General features: G+C 44.4%; 1 protein-coding gene across 6 annotated transcripts in view; it reads right to left on the minus strand.

The window, feature by feature from the left end:
* NAV1 (neuron navigator 1) overlaps positions 1–26,852 on the minus strand; it is a 352,950-nt gene that overhangs the window by 31,905 nt on the left and 294,193 nt on the right. For all 6 annotated transcript variants that reach the window (XM_078156430.1, XM_078156429.1, XM_078156428.1 and 3 more), the window contains 6 exons: positions 9,486–9,624; positions 7,320–7,617; positions 5,485–6,175; positions 4,016–4,459; positions 3,376–3,417; positions 1,171–1,319 (listed from right to left, as the gene is read on the minus strand). In XM_078156430.1, coding sequence (XP_078012556.1) covers positions 1,171–1,319; positions 3,376–3,417; positions 4,016–4,459; positions 5,485–6,175; positions 7,320–7,617; positions 9,486–9,624 — 1,763 coding nt within the window. The remainder of the gene's footprint in view (positions 1–1,170; positions 1,320–3,375; positions 3,418–4,015; positions 4,460–5,484; positions 6,176–7,319; positions 7,618–9,485; positions 9,625–26,852) is intronic.

The following is a 26,852-nucleotide window of genomic DNA, read 5'->3' on the forward strand; positions in this document are numbered from 1 at the left end:
ACAGTGCCTGGTATTCTGATAGGTGCTTGCCAAACGATCAATGTCTAATTGAAAGATCTCTTTAGATGAAGGTTTTTTACCCTTTCTCTCTCATTTCTCACAAATCTTTCCCTCTGGTCCTGTTTAGCCTCAGCAGCTAAGCAGGAACTATAAGTCTATTTCTTTTTGCTTGGTCCTCTGTAGGGATAATGAACAACTGGTCCCTATCCTTTGCATAATAACCCGTCTTGATCTGATGATTGATACTTAACCACCTTCCCTTCTCAGCATTCCAGTTTTTTTCTGTGCTGTGCTGTGCTGACCTCTAATTCTGCACAATTTCACTGGTGGCAGATTCTTAGTGCCATGTTACAGAGCCTGGGACCCTTCCCTTGGACCTTTATCCTTCTTGCCAATGGAATGGGGAATGGTTTTCAGACAGTCACCACACACAGCCCTGACAGCCTGGCCCCATGCCCTGTTGAGCCCAGCCTGGCGGTGCCCAGCTGCTGCTGTTCCTTCCCTTCTTCCCTTTGAGCACCGAAGTCATATCCTGGCTTCCCCTCCCTAGAGCACCAAGGCAAGAAAAGACTGGGTGGGACCGAAGGGCAGAACAAGTCCTAGGCAGCACTCTGCCTGAGGGTAGGGTGGCCTTCATCCAGAGCCAGCAGCTGGTAAAGCTGAGGAACTGGGTGTGGTGTTTTCCTGCTGCTTGGGGGCAGATTCTCTCCTTTAAACTCAAAGCTTTTCCATTACCCTGCCCTCCTTTCTCCTTACCTTCATGAAGGTGCCCTACTTCTGACCAGGCTTGGTAGGACAAAGAGATGGGGGCACTTGTTTCTTGGTTGTGATGCCAGCAGGGACACAGGAGAACACCCTCTTTTGGTGCTCAGTACTCCCACCATGATGTTGGTCCCAGGCAAGATTTAGAATACCAAGTATCTATCGGGCACTTTTCTAATTTAGGATTCCAAAGCAATTTGCCAATATCCATTGGTTTGTGTTTGGGATGGAGAAACAGCAGCACCATAAAACTCCCTACTACCATCATCCCTAATGCATCACTCAATGAATTGAGTCAGAGTTGGAAAACCAAGAGGCTGGCTTTCCTGCCCTAAAGGATGGTCCCTGCTTCCTCCTATGCAATAGTAAGTTGACCAAAAAAGAAAGAAAGTAAAGCAAAGCACTGACCTATGTTGGTAAGCTGGCCCTTTCCACTCAAAGACATGGAAAGGGCAGGTGGCGAAGGCAGATCTGACTGGTCGTCTGACTCTGGCAGCCCCCCAATGGTATGGGAGTGCCGCCGCTCCTTGGTTTCCTCCTGGGACTGTAGCTGATACCTGGAGGAAGCAGCCAGGGTATAAATAGTGTCAGGGCTTTGGATGAGACCAGGGGAAGGGAGGCCCGAGCTGATCTGGCTTGAGAAGGAGAGCACAAGGGGACGGGTAAGGGTAACAGCCCCAGTCTGCCAAAGGTATCATGGCCCATGAATTTAGAGCTAGAAAGGCACTCGGAGGTCATCTAGCCCCAACCCTCTTGTTTTACAGAGGAGCTGGTTGGTGTCAGCTGAAAGATCTGTCTTGACCTTCCTGACTCCAAGTCCAGTTCTCTACCCCCTACAGCAGGGCAAGGATGGAGGCCCCGAATCACCACCAGCCTGCAGGAGGGCTAATTAGCAACAACAACAACAACTAGCTTTTATACAACACCTTAAGGTTTGCTCAGGGCTTTACAAATGGTAATTCATTGGATTCTTACAACAGCCCTGTGAGGGAGGTGCTACTATTATCCTCATTTTTTTGTTTTTGCTTTTGCTTTTTTGGTGAGGCAATCCAGGTAAAGTGTCAAATGTTTGAGGTTGGATTTGAACTCTGGTCCTCCTGACTCCAAGACCAGAGCTCTGTCCACTGTGCCACCTAGCTGCCCCTTATTATCCCCATTTCACAGATGAGGAAACCGAGAGATTAAACGACTTGCCCTCATTCACACAACTAGCAAGTGCCAGACCAAAGACTTGAACTCATCTTTTGATTCTAAGACCTTTTCACTATATATCATGTTGGGGCCACATGGCTGCATGTAGAGAATGTACCATTTGACTCGTGATCATAGGAACAATATCACTAATTTTTAAGTAGCATTAGAAGGTAGAACCAGGAACACTTCACTAGGGGTCACATATTAGGTTCTGTAGCTAAATGGCACAGGGGATAGAGCACTGGGCTGGGAGTCAGGAAGACCTGAGTTCAAATGTAGCTTTTATACACTTACTAGCTGTGTGACCTTTGGCAAGTCACTTAACCTGTTTGCCTCAGTTTTCTCAACCTAAGGTGGAGACAATAAAAGTACCTGTTTTCCTGGTGTGGTTGTGAGGACCAAATGATTTATTTGTAAAATACTTAGCACAGTGCCTAGTACAGGGGTGGGGAACCTGTGGTCTTGAGGCCACATGTGGCCCTCTAGGTCCTCAAGTACAGCCTTTTGACTGAGTCCAAGTTTTACAGAACAAATCCTTTTATTAAAGGGATTTGTTCTATGAAATTTGAATTTAATCAAAGGGCCGCACTTGAGGGTCTAGAGGCTACATGTGGCCTCGTGGCTGCAAGTTCCCCACCACTGGCCTATTACATAGTAGGCACTTAATACTTATTTCCTCCCTTCCTCTCTCTCCCTCCTTCCTCCCCTCCCTCCTTTCCTTTCTCCCTCTCTCCCTCCCTCCCTCCCTCCCTCCCTCCCTCCCTCCCTCCCTCCCTTCCTTCCTTCCTTCCTTCCTTCCTTCCTTCCTTCCTTCCTTCCTTCCTTCCTTCCTCCCTTGTTTACAAAGCCCTTTCCTCAAAACAACCTATAAGTTTAGTTAGTAAAAGTGTTATTATTTTCATTTTGTGGAAGAGGAAACCGAGGTTCATGTTTCTCATTTCTAGGTTCAGTATTTTCCCCTCATACCATGCCACCTCAGACTAGATAACTCTCTGGCCATAACCACTGGCTCACCAAAAGGTCTACCATGGATTTGGCCAAGTAAGATGCCCTTTTGAGGCCATCTGAATTATACCAGATATTTGAATGTTATCCTGTGGTTTGGGGAGAAGGAGATGCAATTATCCCAGAATAAAATCAGATGGCATAGGTGAAAGGGGTGTGTTTATTGTCTCAATTCAACTTAATCAACATTTATTAGTCACCCACTATGTGCAAATCACTGTTTCTCCTGCAGAAACATGTTGTTTTTCCTCTTACCAGGAAAGAATAATTCATATAGGGTTGACTCATAAATCATGTAGGCCAGGCAATGGGTCACTAAACTAGCAAGTGGAGGTGGGTGAATGGAAGGAAATGTTAGGAATGAAGGCAAAGAGGCTGTAGGGGAAGAAGAGAGAAAAGTGTGTCCAGGATTACCTGAGCCCCTTCTTGGGAAGTGTGTTTCGATCTCGCTGATTACTGTAGGAATGAAAGAGGAGAATGTCATATATGTTCAAATCAGTTCCATTTCATGCAACAAACATTCATTTAGCACCTACTGTGTGCATAACACTAGGCTAGATGCTAAGGGAGATCCAAACATCAGGTGTTGCCGTCTAAGAGCAAGAAGAAGATGTGCATGGATAATATGTGACTGGAAAGGATGCAAAGTGCTACGTGTGTTAACTCAGAAGACAGCATTTGTGACTAAGTGACTGAGGGATTCACTGGAGGTAATTCGGCAAAGCCCTGGAGGCTTACAGAGCACCCAGATCTGATAGAACAATGAACTACTTTATTTCCATAAACAAAAAGAGAGAAGAAAAGGCCCTAGAGAGTGTCATGGATAATTTCCCAGGAGGGTCTTTTTACTCCTGGAAAAGCTAAACACTTTACAAGGATTAGGAAGCAAAGCTTAGGTTAAGAACTTCTTTGGAAACTAGGATAATAAAGGGAGTGGGGGTAAGGGGTAGGAGGGGGATGGTGATGGTGAGAAGGATCAGTCAGCTACATTAATTTGGCAGGTAAGAGCAAGGGGCTAGGGCCAGGCAGACAGCTCCACTCGCCATTTTCTTACCTTTCCAACTGCCCAGCTCTTGGGCTCCCACTCCAGGTCAGCTCCCCTGCCTCTTCCTCTGGGGGTGCAGCAGGGGGTACAGGCGTGGTGGGGGCAGGGGTACTGCTGGGGAAGGCACTGGGCAGGCTCATTGGCATCTGGAGCGACTCCATACTCCTGTGCAAGCCAGAGAGCTTGGGGTACATGCGGGGTTCCTTAGGGACACTGAAGCCGCTCATAAGCTCCAGGCCCTGAGAGAAGCTGGCTGAGTTAATATTGAGGATGGGTGCTGGGCTGGGAGTGAAGCAAGTGGGAAGGGGACCACCCGCTGCTGAGCCTGTGGGATGCAGATCTGGGATCTTGGGGGCGTGGACTTCACTGGAGGATGGTAGGTCCAGACTGTTGGAATTGACCTTGTCCAAGTTGGCCAAAGAGGGAGGCTTGACAAAGCTCTTGGATGCGGCCCTGAGGGAAATCAAGTCAAGAAAACATCATTTACTAAGGATCCCTTTCCTGTGGGCAGCCTAGTACTGAGTGCGATTGGGAAACACTGGAAGGAGGAGACGTAGACCCTGATAGTCAAAGGAAAAAGAGTACATGCACAGAGGAAGAAATAAACCCTTTTATAAAGAGCCCTGCACATTAATTAATATAGCATAAGTAATGTATTATGGGGACCAGCATGCTACAGCTAAGAAAATGCTGGACTTAGCATCAGGAGAACCGGGTTTGATTCCTTGCTCCAACCCTGGACAAATCATTTAATTTCTCCACCCCTTTACTTTCTCATCTGTAAATGGGGTTAATAATATTTGCACTAAATTATAAAAAAACCAAGTTTGGTCCCAAAGATGAGTGATGAGAAGACAATTCCCCCTGTTCCTTTTCAGAGGCTGGGGTCCATGGGTATGGAGTATTGAATTTAACATTAGCTGTTTGTTTTTTTTTTAATCTGTTGATTGGTTTTTAATGATTTTCCCCCCTTCCTCTTTTTCTTTTTTCTTTTTTTTTTGCTTGTTTGTTTCTGTTTTTAGGCAGTTGGGGTTAAGTGACTTGCCCAGGGTCACACAGCTAGTAAGTGTCAAGTATTTGGTCTGAGGCTGGATTTGAACTCAGGTACTGCTGACTTCAGGGCTGGTGCTCTATCCACTGCACCACCTAGCTACCCCTCTCTTTTTTTTTTCTTTTAAAACAAACAAAACAATTTCTTTGTTGTAAAAGGATGGTCCCCTGGGAGAGAGTGGGGTAGAGATAGAGGGGAAAATCAAGGTGATGAAAAAAAGATTAATAAAAATCTATTTTAAAATAATCTAATGATTTAAAAATAAATATAATAATACTTGAGCTAATTCTCATAGAGTTGTTGTGAGAAAAGTGCTTTGTAAAAACCTTTAAGTACTGCTATGTCAATGTGATCGGTTACCATTCCAGGGCTATGAGGACAGAAGAGAAGAGGAGGGGAGGGGAGGAGTGCAGAGGAATGCTGGTACCTGAGTGGGGTTGGGGGCAACTCCGCAATCTTGGTGGCTGGTGGGTGGCTCCCTTGATTCTTAGGGGTGCTCTCTGGTGAGCCAATGCTCTTCAAGGAAACGTTGTCTGGGTCCAAGGCCACTGCCTTGGCCTTGGCTTTCTCCTTTTCCCGGTCTGTCTGGTTGACTGGGGCTGGGGTAGTCCGACCCCCAGCAACCTTCGAAGGCTCCTTCAGCCTTGAAGTTGAGAGGCCTCCTTGTTTGGTGCTGAGGAGACTAGGATCAATGCTGCTGCTCACAGGACGGGGTCCGCCCCTGCCTGTCACACTCATGGAGCTGGACTTGGCTGGCCGGGGCAGACTGCGATATTGGATGTTGGCGCGGGCCCCGGGCGCCATGAATCCGGGCTCGGTGCTGTTGGAAGCATCCAGGCTGGTCTTACGCCCATTCCCCGGCTTGACTGGGATGCCTGATGACTTCTGGATCTTACTTAGGGTGGCCGAGCCACCTGCCTGCATGACAGTGGCCGTGCCTGTGGCTGGGGGAGGCTTCTTGTAGCCAAAGGAGCCTGAGGTGGAGGGTCGGGCAATGCCTGAGGGGGGCTTCTTAGCATCCGCCAGGCGGTCCCGGCCAGCATCTGAGGAGGAGCGCTGCAGCCCTGTGTTCTTCACTGAGAGTTTACCTTTGTCTGAGGCCTTCCCTTCAGGCTTGCCTGTGAGAGAGTGGGGAGGAAGTCAGGTCCAGGGATGAGACTCACACCTTTCTTTGAGCTCCTTGCTATTCCTTTGTGCAGGTCTAAGGGACTCTGGTCAAATTGCTACAGACCCAGAATTTGGGGAAGCCAGTCAAATTTGAACAGGCACCATATATGCTAAGGACGACTCAGCCAAAGGAGAAAAGTTCAAGAAATCTCTTAAGAGCACCTAGGGGATTGCTCTGGACAGACTTCAAGGGTCTAGCTACCCTGCTTTCATAGCATGAGCATCTCTAGTAGCTAGGATGGATGGGTTTCCACACAAGAGGGCCAAGAAGAGACTAAATCCAACAAGAATTCTGGGAAAGCAAAATAATAATAATAATAATAATGATAATGGTAATAACAATGAGGAGAGTCTTGCCCATGAAGAAAACAATTGGCAACAATAGACCTGAGGAAGATATTGATAAAGGCTAAAAGATATACATGGGGCTGGCTGGGAATGTTTACAAACAACAAAACTGTCTTGATTCAGCTGTTTGATTTATGCCTTGGAAGTTCGCTCTAGGATAGGAATAAAATACCTTGGGGATAACCCTCTCCTTGTATGTCAACATCACTGGGATTATCTGGCCATTTGTCCCAGAGTCTAAGAAGAGAAAGGGATTCCCAAAGGAACCACTGGGAAGCTTATGGAAGCATCCCAGGGGTTGGTGCCAGGAGCAAAGGTGAAGAAGATTCTGAGCTGGAATAGCCCTATTTTGCCCACACACATTCTTCATCTTTTTTTTTAACTTCATTTTTTCTTAATTTATTTATTTTTAGTTTTCAACATTCACTTCCACAAGATTTTGAGTTCCAAATTTTCTCATCCCTCCCCCCACCCCCAAGACAGTGTGCATTCTGAATACTCCTTCCCCTAATCTGCCCTTCCTTCTATCACTTCCCCACCCCCCACTTCTTATCCCCTTCCCATTCTATTTCCTGTAGGGCAGGATAGATTTCTATACCCCATTGCCTGTATATCTTTTTTTTCCCAGTTGCACGTAAAAACAATTTTTAACATTCGTTTTTAAAACTTTGGGTTTCAAATTCTCTCCCTTCCTCCCTCCCTACCCACCCTCATTGAAAATTGCTCACACACATTGCACAGGTTTACCTGCTACTTTGAGGGCACTCTGGGCTGTGTGGGTGATGGGTGAAGTGACGGCCACTGGGGGGGTCTTGCCCTTCTTCAGGGACCCTGGGGGCCCCAGGCTGATGGGCTTCTTTAGCTCTCCACCCTTGGAAGTCTCATCGCAGCTCTCTGGCCGTTCTCGCCTCCACTTGGAGGTCCCTGGCTCCATCTTAAGGCTGCCACTGTCGTATTCCAGTTTCTTCGGGCCCTTTTCCTCTGACTCACTGAACCAGCTTAGCCCACTCTCCACCAGCGAGCGCTTTTCTGAGTCTGTGCGTAACTAAGGTGGGGAAGGGAGGTGGAGAGAGTGAGGCCTTGCCTGGACTACTTGCCAGATTTAGAGCTGAAGGGATGATTGTAATCAATCGACAGACATTTGTTAAGGATTTCATATTTGTCAGTTACTATACTAAGAATTAAGAATACAAAGGAAAAGCCCTAAAGCAACTTATGATCTAATGGGAGAGGCAATATATGCCTGCTATATACATAAGTATATAGGTGTGGAAATATCTATGTATATATATATATAGGGTGTCCCCAAAAAGTAAAGAGCTTAAAAATTTTAAGCTTTAAGAGCTTAAAATTGTGCCAAGCCTTTTGGAACATTATCTATCTATTAATATATCTATAGATCTATATATTTACATCTATATGTGTGTGCACATATGTGTATTTATCATATATATACTTATGTACATACATATGTGTGTGTGTGTGTGTGTGTATATGTTGTCTCCTCCATTAGACTACAAGTTCATTTATGGCAAAGACTATTTTTGCTTTTCCAAAAGTCCAATATCTATCTGTGTCTGTATCTGGAATACCCCGTGTATAGACACACATATACACATACATCCATGTACATACAAGAGCCATGCAGAATTCATGGAAGGTAAGCATAGAGAAGGCACTAGCCCTGGGGCATGATAGGGTGGGGCTGGGAAAGGTCTCTTGCAGAAGGTGTCATTTGATTTGAGTCCTGATGGAAACCAAGGATTTTAAAAAGCAGAGGTAGGGAGAGAGGGCATTCCAGGCATGTGGGAGAGCCAGGGCAAAGGCCAGAGGGAAGAGATGGAATGCTGTGTGTGAGGAACAGCCAGGAGGTCAGTAAAGCTGGATTGTAGAGTGAGAGGAGGGGAGTGATGTGTAAGAATACTGGCAAGGTAGGACAGGGTCAGGTTACGAAAGACTTTGACTCTGGAGGTATCAGGGAACCCATAGTAGAGGGATGACATGTTAAAAGTTATGCTTTAGGGCAGCCAGGTGGCATAGTGGATAGACCAATGGCCCTGGAGTCAGGAGGACACGAGTTCAAATCCAGCCTTCCATGGACCTACAAATCCAGCCTCAGATACATAACACTTACTAGCTGTGTTACCCTGGGCAAGTCACTTAACCCCAATGGCCTTACCAAAAAACAAAACAAAACAAAACAAAACTATGCTTTAGGAAAGTGACTTTGGCAGGGGCATAGAGGATGGTTTGGAATGGGGAGAGATGTGAGGAAGGGAGACTAATTAAGAGGCCACTGCATCCAGGGGAGAGGTGATAAGCACCTGAACTAGGGTGATGGCTGTGTGACAGGAGAGAAGCGAATGAGTACAGGAGATACTATGGAGAGAGAAACAACAAGATTTTACAACTAACTGGATGTGTAGAGTGAGGGGGAAGGAAGAGTTATGGAGGACATGGAGGTTTCAAACCTGGGTAACTGGGAAGATGGTGGCTCCTTGAAAGTAGAAGGGAACTGCTCAGAAAAGGGGTGGGTTTGGGCAGAAATCTGGTGAGTTCTCTTGTGGATGTGTTTGAGATACTTGTAGAACACAATGGTTAAATAAACAGAGGTTTTGGCTGCCTCTTTCCCCATTCTGGTCCTGACTCCTTGTGTCTATCACCCCATAACTCATGGAACTCCTAAAAGCTGGAGGGACTTTTAACTCTAGCCACATGGGATGGTTCAGGATTCGGTGGATTTGGTCTCCTTGACTCGTTGAGGAATGTGGTTCAGGGCACAAGGAAATGGGTCAGGATGTGTAGGTCCATGGAAGGCCTGGGTTGGGAAGGTGGCACTGCCTGCTTGGTCTCAGCTCCTCCTGGACTGTGGGTTAGAGTCACTCTGCGCTGGCATTTTTCAGACTCACTTACCACTACGGTTGAGTTCCTTCGAGAAGCAGTAGGGGTGGTGGGGAGGGAGTTGAGTGAAGAGCTGGCATTGAATTCTTCAGAGCTGAGGTTGTCCGAGGCATCGCTGAGCCCACTGCTGATACTGCTGCTTTCATCCCAGCTATAGAACAAAAAGAGAAAGGCCAGGGGGTTAAGACAGAAGCCAGGCCTGGGGACATTTTTCAGACCCTCTGGAGGAATGGCTTGTCCTTAGAAGAAAGATTTACTGTAAAGTACCACTGGGAAGGAGAGGGCTACAGGGTGAGGCTTAACACTGCCAATGACTGAGAGTAAAGCTTTAATGTGTTTATAATTCAGGGTTCTCCTGTAAAAGGTCCAATCTCAGAGCGCAGCCAAGAGTCTACACCTGGCCCCGGGTTGCTACAACTGACCGCCAACTGGTACAATTGCCAGAGGATTTCTAAGACGTTATTTAACAGGGCATTAGTGTTCCCCCAAACCGAAGTCCGCTGCTGCCTTGTGCTGACCCTTCCTGGGTGCTGGGGAAGCCCCTCAATCTAATGGCTCAAATTAGTGACTTCAGATACTAAGGCCGTTCTGGATATCACAGTCATTTCCTGCTGTCTTCGCTTTATCATCCCCAGATCAACTTCCCCACCCTCCCCAAAACAAAACAAAACTTTATACTCTGCCCTGGGGATTCTGGGATTGGATAGGAGAGATTTCCCCAGAACTTGCCTGGAACCAGGCTTCCCAGTCACTTCCTGAACATTTCTGCCTGCTCCCTCCATCTTTCCCACTTCCCCACCCCTTCCAGCTCCATTTTTATGTGTGGTCTTCTCCCATTAGAATATATGCTTCTTGAGGGCAGGAAAAGTCATGCTTTCTGGCATTTATTTTAACACATTGCCTAGTACATTTTAAGCACTTAATAAATTATCTATCTATTGGTTGAAGAACTTTTTATTCATCTAAGGCCAGGCCCACATAATAGGAAAGAAAAATTCAATAAACACTGCGTCAAAGCAAGAAGTTCAGAGCTTAAGGACCAGATTAGCAGATAATTAGTCTCTCCTTCATGTGTTTTTTCCTTTCTTTATCTCCCGGTTTTCAGCAATTGGTTCCAAGATTAAATCTTCTTACTCCAGATTAAGTTCTCCTTTCAACTGCCCTTCTTTTAAGTCAACCTCTGCCTACCTCCGTTGGAGATCATAATAACACCCACCTCGCAGGGTTGTTGTGAGGATCCAATGAGACAATATTTTGTAAAGCAAATGCCTGGCACATAGCAGGTGCTTAATAAATGCTTATTCTCTCTACTACCTCCTCCCATTTAGATTTTTAATCAGCCCGATCACTATTAAGAATAACTCATGTTAGTACAGTTCTCTAAGATTTTACCAATATTGTTAATTGCAACAAACCTGTGAAGTAGGTAGAGAAGATATTAGCTCTATTTTAGAGACAAGAAAACTGATGCTGAGAGGTTCCCTTGTATAAGGTCACACAGCTAATAAAGTATATTGCTTTTTCATATTTATAGGGCTAGACTTCTTCCAATCCTAGGCAGAAAGACCATATATTCAGATTGTTAACAACAGAAAACATTGAAGTCTTAGAGCTTAATCTCCTTATCTCTCCTCTACAAATTGAGCTAACTTCTAACTTTCTGGGGGTAAGGAGGGGAGTGGCATAGGGGTGACAAAATAATCTATCTCCAAAATAGAAAGGTACATCATTTTTTTAAAGATGCATTTTTGGAGTTATTAGATGCTATACTCAAGTTTCATATAAATCATGCAAATTCTCTCTGTTCACAGTTTCCCCCATTTATCTTTTTTTCCTCCCATTTATCTTCATCTTTCTTCTTCCTCTCCCCAGCCAGACTTCCCTTCCCTCTATTCTCCAGGCATGTCTTTGCTCCTTGTTATGCTTTTCAACAGCAAATGGTTGAAACTGGACTTTCCACCAGGCTCCCTTCTGACCTATTTCCCCTCATTGCTTCCTTGCCTCTCCCCTCTGCCCTGTTCTCAGTATTTAGTCATACTAAGCAGTCCCTTGCATGGTTCACTTTATATCTCCAGACAGTCCCTATGCTCTGCTGTCATTCAAGGTTAAATGAATCAGATGACTCATGGTATGGCTGAGAAGTTAACTGCTGGGGGCACATGAAGGCCAAACAGAGGTAGAGGCTGAGTATGTACAGAGTCATTTAACTTCTTGGCCAATTGCTTGGAATAACAGGCACAGGCTGTCAAAGAGAGGCTGCTGTTATATATCTTATGTGTGTGTGGATCCATAAGAGACCTTGCTTCATGTACTAGTAATCTCGTTTTATCTCCATGTACAGTGTTAAGACCATGAAACTTGGAGCCAATTCAATTCAACATTAAGTGTCTATTACATGCCAGGCACTGGAGGAATGAAACCAAAAAATGAGACAGAGCCCCCTAAAGGAGCTTATATTCTACTCAGGGGGAAACAATGTGTACACAATAAGTCAATAAAAAATGTGTACAAAAGTAATGTCAGAAAAAGGGAGAAGCACCAACAACTGGGGGGAATCAGGAAGGACCTCCCACAAGAGCCCTGAAAGACACCAGGAACTCCCAAAGGTATGAGCGAGGGCAGAGAGCATTCTGGGAATAATGCAAAGGCGCGGAGGTAGGAGAGGAAATGTCATGTATAAGAAATAGCAGGTAATAGAGGTTGGCTTAGGACACAGAATATGCTAAGGGGAATGATAGGCAACCTAAGTCTGAGAAAGTAGGATTGAGTCAGATTTTGAAGGGCTTTAAATATTGAACATTTAAATGTCCTAGAAGAAAAAAAAATTAAAAAAAATTTTTTTTTAATGTCCTAGAAGAAACAGGGTGCTACCGAAGGTTCTAGAGCAGGGATGAGGAGTGGCACGGTCAAATCTGTGCTTAGGAATATCACTCTGACAGCTGATTGGAAGAGTATAGAGGGGAGACACTGGAGGCTGGGAAGCCAATTAGGGAGCTACTGTAATAGTCTAACCTAGAAGAGATCCAAATGATGAGATCAAGATTCCAACAATTCTATTTTTAAAATGATTGTCTTTTTTTTGGGGGGGAGATTCATTTCTGGGCTTACCATGTCAAATGTCAGAAAGTTCTACCTCCTGTCTAATCTAAAGAGTTCTCTCTTCTATTTATACCATTTTTCTCTTGTTCTGTCCTCAGGAAAGCTGAAGGAGGGTTTCTTGAAAATCTCCCAGTATTCTCTCATTTCTAAGCTGTTAGTTTGTTCTAGGTCTCTAACCTTTTCCCACTTTTTTAAGCCTTTCATTTCAGCCACCCTCTCTTGTTCTTAGACTTGACTCAAAAACATTAGGATGTTAGAGCTGGAGAAGTCTCTGAGTGATCACATGATCCAAACAGACTTCCACCTGCCATTTTAGAAAACATTAGGCATGACTGGGATAATGTGGCAGCAGAACTGGAACTAGAACCTAGAACCTAGAATCTAGTGCTGTCTCCATCTTAGGACTTTCTAGGTCAGCGCTCTTTTCACTGTTCCACATGGTGCTCCCATTCAATGGTATGGGATTTAAAGCTAAACACAAAACTTCAATAAGGCTCCGCTATGTATGTATGTATCTATTATCTATTTATTCACATATGTGTGTATGTATATATATACACACACATACATATATATATACATATATATAGGGAGAGAGAGAAAGAGAGGAAGAAGAAGAAGAAAAGAGGGGAGGGAAGGGAAGAGAAGAGACAGAGAAAAGAGAGAAGACAAGAGAAGAGAAGAGGGAGGAGAGAGTAAGAGAAAGAAGACAGAAAAAAGGAGAGAAGAGAGAGGAGGGAGAAAGAAGAGAGATACGAGGACAGAAAGGAGGAGAGGAACAGGGAGGACAGAAAAGAGAGAAGAGGAGAGAGAAAGAGAATAGAGAAAAGAGAGAAGAGAGGGGTGAGAGAGAGAGAGAGAGAGAGAGAGAGAGAGAGAGAGAGAGAGAGAGAGAGAGAGAGAGATTCCTTCTGTTAAGGTTCATCTTTGGGTCTTTAAGCATGGGGGCAGAAACACTGGCCTATCTCAGCTTGCGTGAGTACAAGGACTAAGGAGGTTGAAAATGTGTTTTTGTGAATTAGCTAGTGTCTGGCAAATTTTCCTTTTTTGATTTATTTTGAGTTTCATATCATGGAATAATAATCAGAAATGCAAGTCATTGGAGTGCTTGGCCCAGATTTCAGCTGGTCTCATTTTAACTCAGTTGCTGGGAATAGGAGAGTGGGTGGTTTGGACATTTGGCTTGGATGCTCTGTAGTGACTTATCCAAACACTTTGAGAGAGAGAGAGAGAGTGAGAAAGAGAGAGAGGAGAGAGAGAGAGAGAGAGAGAGAGAGAGAGAGAGAGAGAGAGAGAGAGAGAGAGAGAGAGTGCAAAAGAAGGCATGAGGAATGGAGTGCTTAATTCATTGCTATTTATACTTTGTCACATGAAATATAATTTTAAGAGTGCTATGATTGACTTTTCTTCTGAGCTCATACCAAAAATTAAATCTTATCCTTACCCCCAGCCAGGATATTACTGTCCCCATTTTACAGAATAAGGAGATTGAGGGGACCTGGGGAGGAGGCAAGACTGGCTCAATGATCCCATTATGTCTCCCAGGGCAAGAGCTGATCCTTGGCCATCAAACACAAATGAAATATATAACGTCCTCTCAGGCCAAAGACAAAGAGTGCCTAGGATGCTGGGTCTTCCATCTGAATCTAATTATTAGAAATTAAGGCCTCAGCGTAGGGAAGAAGCTAGAACTAGCTTTTAGAGAGGGACTGTGGAAATCTCAAGAGCACAAATTCCAGAGAACTCCTGCTTTGCTTTGCCTTCGTGGTAGCCTGGGGCTGGGGCTGGGGCTGGAGAGCCTTGTTTGCCAGGGGAGAATATGGACTTTCCTGGCCCAGATCTACCCTTCTCCCAAGCTAGTAGGGCCAGAACCAAGGTAGTATTCATTGGGGAAGTTTTGGAAATTAGAAATGTTCTCAGAGGAATCTTTTAGAATGCTCAAGAAATAACTAGGCAGGAAGTGTTTGGTTATCATTTAAAAGCCAAGCTGGGGTCACTTATAGATTTTCCCACCAGTAAAAACCCCTAGAAGACTCCTGACAGATCTGTCCAGAGGAGAATGTTTAAAAGCAGGAATTCTCTCTGCTCTTTGAATTCCAGGTTCAAACTGGGTAGAGTCTGAGGGATGTGGTGATCCTCAGTGACAAATCCATCTCCACTGTCTTTCTGGGTCCCTATTATCACTACATCGCTCATGCTTCTCTTTTCTTTAGTTGCTCAGGTATAGCTCAGATGAGGTCTAATCCACCCCTGGCCTGTGGATCCCCTCACCCAACTAGCTACTGCATCGGCATCTAGCACGCTTCTGCGTAGGAGAGGTGCTGAGGAAGGCTAGTGTTCTGCCTCCTGGATTATCCCAGGAAACACAGGGTTAAACATGGCCAACCGTGTGGAAAGTTAATCTCCAGGCCTATCAATCAGTTCCTTTCTTGGGATCGGTAGAGAAGGGAAGATCAGGGATAAAAGGGTGGGTGCCTGGGGAGGAGGGGGGAGGGGCTGGAGAAGCATCTATGTTCTCCTTGCCCAGGGCCCGTGGGGGTGGATGGGTACCACGTGGTTCCCTTAGGAACGAGGGGGTAGGGAGTAGGGTCCTGAGTCAACTCCATAGTGGTATTAGGGTTAACATTCCCTTACAGGTCACTGACTGTGTAGGTTAGTGAGGTGCCTGAGGGGACTCTGGGAAATCTCTTGGGGACATAATGGAAGTGGGAGGGAGAGAATGGATCAATCTAATTAAATACACTGATATAGTTTTGCTCTCAGAGCAAGGTCCTTAGGAGCAGTAGCAAAATGTATTAGACAAGAAGAGTATGCAAATGCCTTATTAGACTGTAGGAAGGACCTCAGTACTAGGCTCTCTTGAGCCCTCATTATCATCTCAGAAGTAGACAGGTGGTATAGGAGATAAAATGTTGGAGTCAGGAAGGTCTCAGTTTGAATCCTGCTTCAGACACTTACCAGCAAATCACTTAATCTCTCTCAGCCTCAGTTTCCTCATATAATAGCACCTAGCCCACAGGTTTTGTGAGGATCAAATGAGGCGATATTTGTAAAATGCTTTGCAAACCACAAAGCACTATACACCTGCTAGCTATTGTCCTTTTTATTAAAAATAATAGAAGAATTCTTTCCAGAGGGTGCCAAGAAAGCCCATGGTAAGACCTGAAACCTGGACATGTGATGGCCAATATTCTGCATAGACTATAAGGGGAGGATGCTTAATCAGTGAGCTGAAGGAAGTGTTGTATCAGCCTTTCTGGGAAACTGAGGCAGAGTGACAACAGAGGTGAAGTGACTTGCCCAGGGTCACACAGCTAGTTAAGTGTCTGAGGCCATATCTCAACTAATTGTATTGCTTTTTATTTTTCTTTTTCTTTTTGGCTAGGCAATGGGATTAAGTGACTTGCCCAGGGTCACACAGCTAATAAGTGTCAAATGTCTGAGGTCACATTTGAACTCAGGCCCTCCTGACTCCAGGGCTGGTGCTCTATCCACTGTACCACCTAGCTGCCCCTGTATTGCTTTTTTTAAAAAAAAAAAGTTAAGGTCTGGGAACCCAGTCTTTGTGACATCTCAGGTTTCCAATTATCTCCAGGTGTGTGAATTTTTTGATTCAATTTCATTTAAAAATGAAAACTATGTGTCAATATTTTTTGGGGGGAATGGGGGACACTCCTAGTAGATTGTAGGATCATAGATTTGGAGCTGGAAGAGACCCCAGGAGCTTCTAGTCCAACTCTTTCATTCTGTAAAAGATGAGGAATCTGAGGCATAGAGGGGTTAAGTGGCTTGTCTAAGGTTGCACAATGAATAAGTCAGTCAACTAGCATTTATTAAGCACCCACTATATGCCAGGCACTGTGTTAAGGGCTGGAGAAACAAAGAAAGGTATAGCAGCTCTCTTTGTGATGGCAAAGAACTGGAAATTGAAGGGATGCCCATCAATGGGGAATGGCTGAACAAGTTACAGTGTATGATTGTGATGAGATACTACTGTACTGTAAGAAATGACAGGCAAGATGACTTTAGAAAAACATGGAAAGACTTGCATGAAATAATGAAGAGTGAAATGAGCAGAACCAAGAGAACTTTATATACAATAATAAAAATATTGTTCAAGGAGTAGCTGTGAATGACTAAGTTATTCTGAGCATTACAAATACTCAAATCAACCACAAAGGACCTATGAGGGAAGATGTTATCCACCTCTATCTCCAGAGAAAGAATTGATAAATAGAAGTATGCTTAGTATGGTTTTATATCCATCCATCCATCCATCCATCCATCCATCCATCCATCCATCCATCCATCTCTCTCTCTCTCTTTCTCTTTCTCTGTCAAATTGTGGCCTTCTCTACTTCAGGGTGGGGAGGGAGGGAGACAGTTTGGAACTTAAAATGTAACAAAAAAAATTTAAATTAAAATTTTAAAAAAGGAAACAAAGAAAGGCAAAAAAACCAAACAAACCACCAAACAACAAAAAACCAAACAGTCCCTGCTTTCAAGGAGCTCATAGGAAACAACATGAAAACAACTATGTACAAACAAGATACATAAAGGAGAAATTGAGAATAGTCTCCAAGGGAGGCTCGAAGCTAAATGATTGGGAAAGGCTTCTTTCTTGCAGAAACTGGGACTTCAGCAGAAACTTGAAGGAAGCCAGGAAACCTAAGGCAGAGATGAGGAGGAAGAGTTCCTGGCATGGGCGGCACCTGGAGAAAACACCCAGAACTGAGAGATAGAGGAGGGTTGAACTGGAGGATGAGCAAAGAAGTGTTACTGGATTAGTGGCGTACATAGAAGGGAGTAAGGTGTAAAAAGCCTGGAAAGGTAGGAAAGGGCCGGGTTTTGAAGGACTTTGAAAGCCAAAGAGAGGATTATATTTTTGCTCCTGGAGGTGATAGGAACCACAGGAGTTGACTGACAGAGGAAGTGGGGAGTTACATGATCAGGCTTCAGTTTTAGGAAGATCATTTTAATAGTGCCAGGTTTGAACCCATGTCCTTTGACTAAAGTGAGCACTCTGTCCACCACACCACACCAGCAGCATGTGAAAGTCACAAAAAAATCAAAGCAATAATAATGGCCTGTTGAAACTACAACTTCCCCAATCGGTTGGAGAGGGATTCTATTTGTCCCAGTGGCTAATTATGGTCCTTAGCATAACACTAGGCAAAAAACAGGTAGCCAATATAATCATAAAAGTGAGAGTTGGCAGGAAACTTAGACATCAAGTAGTCCAATACCTTCATTTCACAGATGAAGAAACTGAGGCCCAGAGAGGTTAAATAGTCCTAGGGTTTGCAACCTGCCTCAGACACTTATTAGTTCTATCATTTAACTACTCTCAGTTTCAGTTTCCTCATCTGCAAAATGGGGATAATAATAGCATCTACCTTATATAGCTGTTATGACAATCAACTGACATAATATGTGCGGAAGTGCTTTGCAAACCTTGAAGTGCTATATAAATGCCTATTATTATTATTATTAATGAGATTCAACATGGCATAGTGCATGTAGAAAGGTAGTAGACAGAACACTAGGCCCAGAGTCAGGAAGAACTGAGCTCAAATCTGATCTCAGACACTTATTAGCAGTATAACCTCGGGCAAGTCACTTAACCTCTATTTGCCTCAGTTTCCTCAGCCGTATAATGGGGATTCAACTTCCCCATTTTGTTTTGTGAGGATAAAAATAAGACATTTGTAAAGCGCTTTGTAACTGCTAATTATTATTGGAGGGCCATTCTTGGAGCCAAGAAGACCTTGGTCCAAATTCCACCTCAGGTGCACACAAAGTGTGTGACCCTGGGCAAATTTGTTAACTTCTCAGTCCTCCAGGCAACTCACGATGATCATAAGTTGCAGAGATGATGGTGATCTGCACTGAAAGAGGGAATTTCCTCATTTGGGAGTTCTCTACATATTAGTGAAATCACAGGTCTAGTCCTCACCTCTATTATTATTATAAGTAATAGGGTAACAAAGGGGGCCTTGTCAAGGCTGTTATAACATCACAGCATTCTATTGCTTTGGCCACAGTAATAAACTTTCCTTTTCTACTAATCTTCCTTATCACCAGGTTCTGTGAATGCCTTTCTCTTTAACTACAGCTTAAAACTACCTAAGGCCAATGGAAAGAGACGGGGGCAAGTAGCTTTCAGAAGATGAATAACTGGTCAACCAGTATTTCCTGAGCACCCACTAGGCCCTGATGTAAGAGAGAAGAAGGAAGCAAGCTTAATGGCACCAGCATGAATAAAGTCAACCGAAGGAGGCCAGGTATCCCAGGGAGAGAACAGAAGACAGACTTTGCTACTTAAGAAAAAATTGTCTGCTCACTTTGAGCAGGACTTAGGGAGCTTTCTGCTTTGTCACCCACTTTATCTGGGAGACAGGAGGGCTTAGTACTGACAAGATGAGATTCGGTTCACCAGTATGTGAAGCAGAGCCAAGAAGTCTAGAGAGATCTTAGTGTGTCTACAACTGTTTATGAAACCAAGGCAAGTCCTGTTTCTAGGCAGTTCAGGGAGAACAATAAAAATCATTAGAAGCATAGAAAGGCATAAAAACTGGACCTACAACTAATAATACAATAAAGAATAAGGAAAATGGGGATTATTTTTTCGGAGCAAGGGGAAACTGAGGAGGAATCTGATAAAAAGTCTTTATACAGGTAGGATGGTACATGTGTGTAGACATCTCTCCTTTGAATTACCTGGTCAGGTAATGTCTCCCAATAGTACTCGATCATTGCCATCCTTGATAGATGTTAGCCAAGTTCCTCTGTAACATCTCTAAACTCTGCTGTAACATCATTCAGCTCATCTCTGACTGACCTACATTTATTAATGATGGTAGGCTAGCATATAGCTACTTGTCTATCCTTTGAGGATGAGTAGCAGCCTGAATCCTTAAATAATCCTTGATCCTCTGTGCTGGGAGTGGGAGCTTCCAACACACTAATCCCTGCTGGACCCATCCCATCCAGTCCCATCCCCTCCTCTCCCTTCTCCCACTTCTTCAGGTGCCCTTGGATTAACTGAAAGGCTCTTTAAAGTTCTTGAGCTGTTCCAACCCTTCTTGTACTGAGATTCCGAGAAGAGCAAAGGCCTCTCTCCTGCCCTGTTCCCCACTTCCCCAGCTCTGATCCATCTTCGAAGAAGCACTCTGGAGTACCCTGTCTCCTCTTTAGGATGAAAAGAGAGACTGTGAGGTGGCCAGCTCAGTTAAACACTGCCCTGTTTGTGGGCTGAAAAAACACTAAAGCACATGGGGCAAGGAACACTCCTTCCTACTGGGAAAAGAACCAACATTAACATGGCTCTTGGCTAGGACTGGCCACTCCTCACAGACTTCTTCCCTGCGTCCTGGGGAAAGCCACCCCAAAACGGCCAAGGCAGAGGGGCCTGGATACAGATTAAATAATCAGAGGGCAAGGGCAAGGCCTGAAAAAGTCCTCATGGCTTCTCTAACAGTTGTTGAATTGAATTAAGTCACTACTCTGCTACCCTCAAAGAGATCACACCCTGTTGGACTCATAAACTAAGTGTCATAAGTTATCTGCTTTAAGAGATGCTTATCAGGTGTGAACTGGGCTTGCTTGCTAGCCTTGCTTTCTCCTCTGATCCTAAAGGAGATGCCAGGCCAGGGATGGATCTAATGTCTATGTTTTGGAAAGTCAGGCTGTAGAAAGTGTATTCTTTTTGCTGATTTTCTATCGGATTCCCTTTCCCCTCCTTCTGGGGCTATGGGCAAGGACACAAAATTTCCTCTTCTCAGAAACTGGTTATACGTGTATCCCCCTTCTTTACCAGCCTACTAAGAGAGGAGCTATCTATGCCAATCAAACCAGAGACAGTCTCCATGACAACAGGAGCCTCTCTGTCCAGACAGAACACACACAGCTCTGGGATCTGAATCCCCAAAACGGTCATGAAAAGGAATCAGAGACAGACTTGGAAGGTTACTCAGACCCCACGGCGACATCGACAATGGGATCTGTGTTCTAGTGAGCAGATCTAACCCACATAGGGACAAAGACAAGAAAGGTCTTCTCTCAATGCCTGGACTTCTGGCCTTGTCTAACTTGCCGAGGTTGATGTGTGATGGGTCAGGTGAGATCGTCAGGAGGGCAGTGGTGCCAGGGAAACCTGGCAGTATGCCCTTTAATTCTGGGAGACAAGATGTCCTTACTTCAGCACTACTTTCCCTCGATTATAGGGTCATGAATTTAGAGCTGGAAAAGACCTCAGAAGGCATCTCGTTCAAACCCTTCATTTTACCGATGAGGTTACTTGAGAGGTTAAGTAATTTACCTAATTTTACCTAGGCAGTAAGTATCACAGGAAGGATTAAAATCCAGTGGTGTTTCTGCTACCTGCCTTTAATGATCAGGTGGTTCAGTACTGTACCTTGTAATGCTGGACAGGTCTGAATTGAGTTAGTCCCAGGGGTCCAGTTTTGTCTGGGATTCTAGAATCTGACCCATCCCAAAGCAGAATTAATCCTATAAAAGGTCTCAAAACTAAGCTAATCCCTTGAGAATGCCCCAATAGAGACAAAACTGTATGCACTCTTGGGGGCTGCCCTATTCCATCCAAATCCCCAGAATATCTCTGAAACTCCATCAGTCTCTAGGGATGGAAGAATAAAACCATTTTCTTTATATAGCATTCTCCTACTGGTAACATAAGCATTAGGAACTAGCATGTCTATGCCTCTGACCACTGGCTGATCCAGTGGCTCTTTTAGTAAACAATAGTGGTGAAGTGAATGAACCCCACCCAGAGAAGATGAGGGAGGTATTCAAGTTGGTACTGGCATATCTATGGTACTTTGTTTATTCCCAGCTGTCTCCTACCCATGCCTTTCCTGAAGTCTACAATGGGGGAGGGACACACTTACTGAGCACCTATTTACCATGTAGTAAAGCACTTGAGAGATCAATGAATTGATCAATTCTTTGAGGTGCTACCAGGAAATCAAAGACATATCACTTAGCCCTTGCCCCTCAAGGAGTTTATCGTTTATATTAGAGATGGAATAAGAAAAAATACTCAAACAACTTGTAATACCAGGTAGAATGTGTAATCTATGAATTATAAAATGTCATGGGAGTTCAAAGGAAGGGTTTTAGCTACAAACTAGGTGACAGTTCCCAGAAAGGGGAATTCTTGGTCTCTGAAACGTCAGCTCTGAAAAAATGGAGTTCATTAGCTGCTACAGTAGTCACATTTGGTCCCTGGCCAGGAAAAGCTGTGGTTTGCATTTAAACTCTAGCTGACTCTTCCCTTTGATGGCACTAAGCATGGTCATATTAGGGGTGCATTCATTGAATTATTACCCACCCACTTTACTTTAAGCTCTCAAAGAGGGTACCTGGATGCTTAAGTGGCTAAGTGATAGGGAAAAGTATAAGGGACTTAATGAGGGAAGTGAAGGACATGATCCTTGGCCTTTGAGAATGACCCAAAGCCAGGTACAGATAACAGCAGTATAACTTTGGAGTGATGGATAAAGTAATTGCATAAAGTGAAAAATAAAGGAGATGGGGCAGTATACTGAATTGGAAGAGTGAGAGAAATTTGGGTTTGACTCCCATTTCTGACATTTACTATCTGGGTAACCTTGGGTGAGTAAACCTCTTTGAATTTCCTTTTTCTCATCTGTAAAAAGGGGAATAATGCCTGCAGGGCTTACCTCAAGATTATTTTGGAGATCAATAAAGTGCTTTGAAAACTTTGAAGTACTATATAAATGTCAGCGATGGCTCGGAAAGCCAGTAGTCTCCTCTGCTCCCCACCCCCCAGTTGGCCTCAGCGCACTCTAGAGCAAGGGGGGGGGGGATGGGGAGTCAACTGTCTGCCTCATTACATGTCTGTGGTTTGGCCCAGCTCATAGCAAGCTGGCCTGATCTGGTTAACAAAGCCAGCAGTTGGGAAGAGAGATGAACTGTACGGAGCTGGGATTTGGTGGGAGGGCAGGGTAAGTCAGGAAGAAGCCAATTTGAAATTTTGGGGTGATTAGTTTGCTAAGACTTAATCCAGGGGAATGATCATGCAACAAAAAGTAGACTCAGAAGGATGACCCAAGTTCTTTCTGTGAGGCAAGACGGACTCAAAGAAAGTTTATGTGACACCTTTTGGTATATCAGCAACTGGCTCTTCTTCATACCATTTTCAGAAATGTGGTTAAACAGCGTCAGCAACTTACTAAAGACACATCTGCTGCTCAAAGGCACCAATCTGAGTCCCAGAAATGCCGAGGGCATAGCATATGATAGCTGGGTCACAGGCTTCAGACCCCAAGCCCAGAACTGGGCTCTCAGGCTCACCGGTTCTGTCACACCAGGCACCTTGCATTCTTACTGTTCTCCTCAATTCCTCTTGCCTGGGAAACAGAAACAAGTCACCTTTGAACTCAAAAGCAGGCCAGTCCTTTCTGCGCCTACTTCTACATTTGAGATAGTAACTCTCAGCCTTGACAGGGAAAGATTTAGGGACTAGGGCTAAAGGTTGTGAAGTTCTTTCTCTAAGGGCAGGCCCAGAAAAAGCGAGATCCGGGAAAATCCAGTGTTTGTGATGCTTAAAGTGTTCTTGTACTTTCAATTTTTCTGCTTATTTCTGAGGCCAAAGCATTCATTCACAGGACTTTAGGGGATCTGGTCCAGTCCTTGCCCACTTCATGTGTCCTTTCTCCAGTATCTCCTACTAATGGCTGGTCATTGCTGCTTCTCATATAAGTCTGACCAGAATTCCTGGTCAGTATAAAAAAAGAGTTGAAGCCAAGAGCAGTGGGCAGGTTACCCCCCATCAAACATGTGGGATGATACTCTGGAATAAGAGGAGAGAAATGAATGTTGCCTCTTCAATTTGAAATCAGGTAGGAAAAGGAGGTGGGAAAGCTGTTATCTACCTGACCCCAATTTGAATACTATTTGACCTTCCTTGGCAATCTGAGTGATCTTCAACATTCAGGCTTCATCTCACTCTCTTCTCTTCTATGCACTGGGACTCCATGGTGATAGCAGAGAAAGCACACCTATAGGCCCATAAATACCCAGGCTACTTTCTGTGGTCTAGGCAGACTTATGATGCAACCAGGCTGAAGCCTCAGGTTTCTTCATTTACATTAATATGTAGCATTTGAAGTGGGTCAGTTGCCAAACTGCAATTGCATTTGCATTCATTCATTCATTCATTCATTCATTCATAACAGATACTCCAGGATAATCACAGGAGAGCTTCAGAGCTCCCCTTCCCTCCCCATTAAAAATATGGGTATGGCATCTTTAATATTATCCCAGTAGTGACAAGAACACTGATTTACAGTAGTCAGAAGGCATAGATTTGAATTGCTGTTCTGATCATTACTATGTGTGTGACTTTAGGTAAGTGACTTAAATCTCCTGGACTTGGTTTCCTCATCTGTAAAAAATGAGGGGATGGGGTTAGATTATCTCCAAGGTCCCTTTAAGTGCCACCCCTGATGCTTCGTTTCTTATTTTATTTTTTTTTTGGGTGAGGCAATTGGGGTTAAGTGACTTGCCCAGAGTCACACAGCTGGTGAGTGTTATTGAGGCCGAATTTGAGCTCAGGTCCTCCTGGCTCCAGGGCCGGTGCTCTATCCACCGCCCTTTCCCCTGATGCTTTGATGCTGACATCCAGCCAGTTCCTCTTACTGATGGGCTTCTTTCTCATTCAAATGCCATTGGCATCCACATCATTCACACATGGGCCCAGAAGCCAGCACCGCCTAGATTCACCAGTTTCAGGCTTTGAAGTAATCTTTCAGAAATATTTGTACTACCTGGGTGAATATAATAACAGGGCCAGAAGAATGAGACTAAGAAAATCCAGGAATCAAACAAAGGGAAGGGGATTATTCCCAAGAGGTAGTGATGCATTGATGTGGCTGCAAAATGAACCCCAGAGAGATTCCCTTCTTCCGTGATGAAATCCAGTTCTATTGGTGCTCCTCTGATGGCATGATGGCCCGATTGCTCAGTCCTGTGAGCAGCATGCATAGCGCTCTGAGGAGCAGAGTGGAGGAAACTGGATTAGGGGTTACATAAGGGGAATCAGTTTAACTTAATGTGGACTTGAGGTGGGGAGAAAAGGTGGTTGCAAAGAGGAGCAGAGGCAGACATGAGTTTTTGAGGTGTGGGTTAAAGCTTTGCCATGTCAGCTGGCAGGGGCCTGAGCAAAGAATAAAGAGCCGAAAGTTGAGCCTGCTTAACGCCGGTCTCCTTAATTAGGACCAACTGTGTGTGAGGAATGCTGACTCGGCTGGCCATGGTTTGTTTGAGTTTTCTCTAGTTTCAGAGAGTTCCCCTCCCACCCTGAGCCTTCCCTCTAAAGGTCCCTCCTTCTCGGCTTCTTTCACAGGGGTGAGAAGAAAAAACAGGACATCCTTCCCTCCTCGTTTTCAAAAGCTCCTAATACAAGCAATTCAGTGCCCATTCAACAAGAAAACATAATGGGGGTCCTTGCTAGAAAGGGAAAACAAATCTTCAGAGGCTGAACTTAATCCACCATCAAAGCAGAAAGGGCTCTAGAATTCCTGAGTTGTGATGTCAGCTTCATTATTCTTTATAATTGAAATTGAGTTAATTCACCTTTCCTGGCCTCAGTTTCCCTGTCTGCAAAAAAAAAAAAAGTAAACTAACTTCCTAAAAAGTGTTTTAGAAATGAGCATCTGGGTTCAATCCTCAACTTGGCCTTCCACAGTTGATAGATAAGAAGGGTAAATTGGATAATCTTTAGCATACCTTTTAGCATGAACTACTACTCGTCACAACATTAGTTGTAAAATGCTTGTTAATCAACAAGCCTTTATTAAGCACCTACTAGGTACTTAATAATAAGGCATTGTGCTAGGGACTGGGCTACAAATAAAAGAAATGAAACAATCTCTACTCTCAAGGGGCTTCCATTCTATCAGTCTCTACACAGATTAGCAGCTGGTTTATGTGCACAGCTTTTCCATACAGGAGGCCTGAAAAGTCATCAGTGCAATGGGAGATCCCTTGATTCTCTTCTGAATTAGCACTCTCCACCCCATCCCCAAACCAGTACAGCTAGTCCTTCCTTAATAGAGCTTTCCCAGAGTGGTAAGGAAAAGTCATTTTGACCTAGAATCTTGGGAGATCTTTTTTTTTTTTTTGGTGAGGCAATTGGGGTTAAGTGACTTACCCAGAGTCACACAGCTAGTAAGTGTTATGTGTCTGAAGTCAGATTTGAACTCAGGTCCTCCTGACTCCAGGGCTGGTACTCTATCCACTGCACCACCTAGCTGCCCCTGGGGAGATCTTTCCCAGTCCTATTCCTGATGCTTCTCAGCCCATTCTGCCCACCGTCCCAGTATCTTCTTCAGTAGGCAGTATCACAATCCCCAAATGCCTCCAGATGCCTATTGCCTCAGTGCCACTCTTTAAAGGAACCCCTGTGGTCGCTGCAAATGCTCCAGTGGAAGGGCAAGGAGGTGTGTCTGGTTGAGTGCTCAGACCCAAAAAGTCTCTTGGAAAGAAGAAAGGAAAAGGAACAATGCCTTGGCTGACTTCAGCCCTGGCCAAAAAAAAAAAAAAGACCTCCATAATCAAAATAGCCCCTTAGCTTAAGCCTTTATTCCCTCCTTTGGTTTTTCTGAACTGATCTGTTCAGCTTAAGTGTCAGAACAAGATTTTTAATGCAATCAGTAGTTCTGCAAGCTCAGATCTATCTCGGGGAAAAAGGAAAAGAAACTTCAAGGCACTATCCCTTTATGGCCCACCTCAGAAGCCGTCTCCTCCATGACTATAATACTAGGTAGCATGTACATATCCCTTTACAACTTAAAAAGTGCTAAGAGTATTATCTCATTTTACAGATGAGAAAACAGTGCGAGAAGGGTTCAAGGACTTGCCCAGGGTCTCACAATTGGTGAGTATTTGAGGCTGGTTTTGAACTTGGGTCTTTCTGCCTCCAGATCCAGGGGTCTATCTCACTGCCTTCCTGACTGTTTTGACACACTGCTTTCCCCTTCTTCTCTCTTGTTCCCTCCACGAGAAAGTGATCTCTACCCCATCATATAAGAGGGGTTCTTTCTGACGTACTTGTTTTCTCAAATCATAATGATTTGTATATTTGTTGGGTCCCCCTCAAAAACCACTCTGGTCAAGAAGCCTTAGTCTCCTATAGGCAGGTTGAAGGAGACAAAGATATAGAAGCATAAACCAATCAATAGAAGTCCTTCAGAGATGGGTCATTAGGGGATAGAGCGCTGGCTTCAGAATCAG

Source organism: Phascolarctos cinereus, unplaced genomic scaffold (genome assembly GCF_003287225.1).
Source record: "Phascolarctos cinereus isolate Bilbo 61053 unplaced genomic scaffold, phaCin_HiC Scaffold_5;HRSCAF=322, whole genome shotgun sequence".
Taxonomy (NCBI): domain Eukaryota; kingdom Metazoa; phylum Chordata; class Mammalia; order Diprotodontia; family Phascolarctidae; genus Phascolarctos; species Phascolarctos cinereus.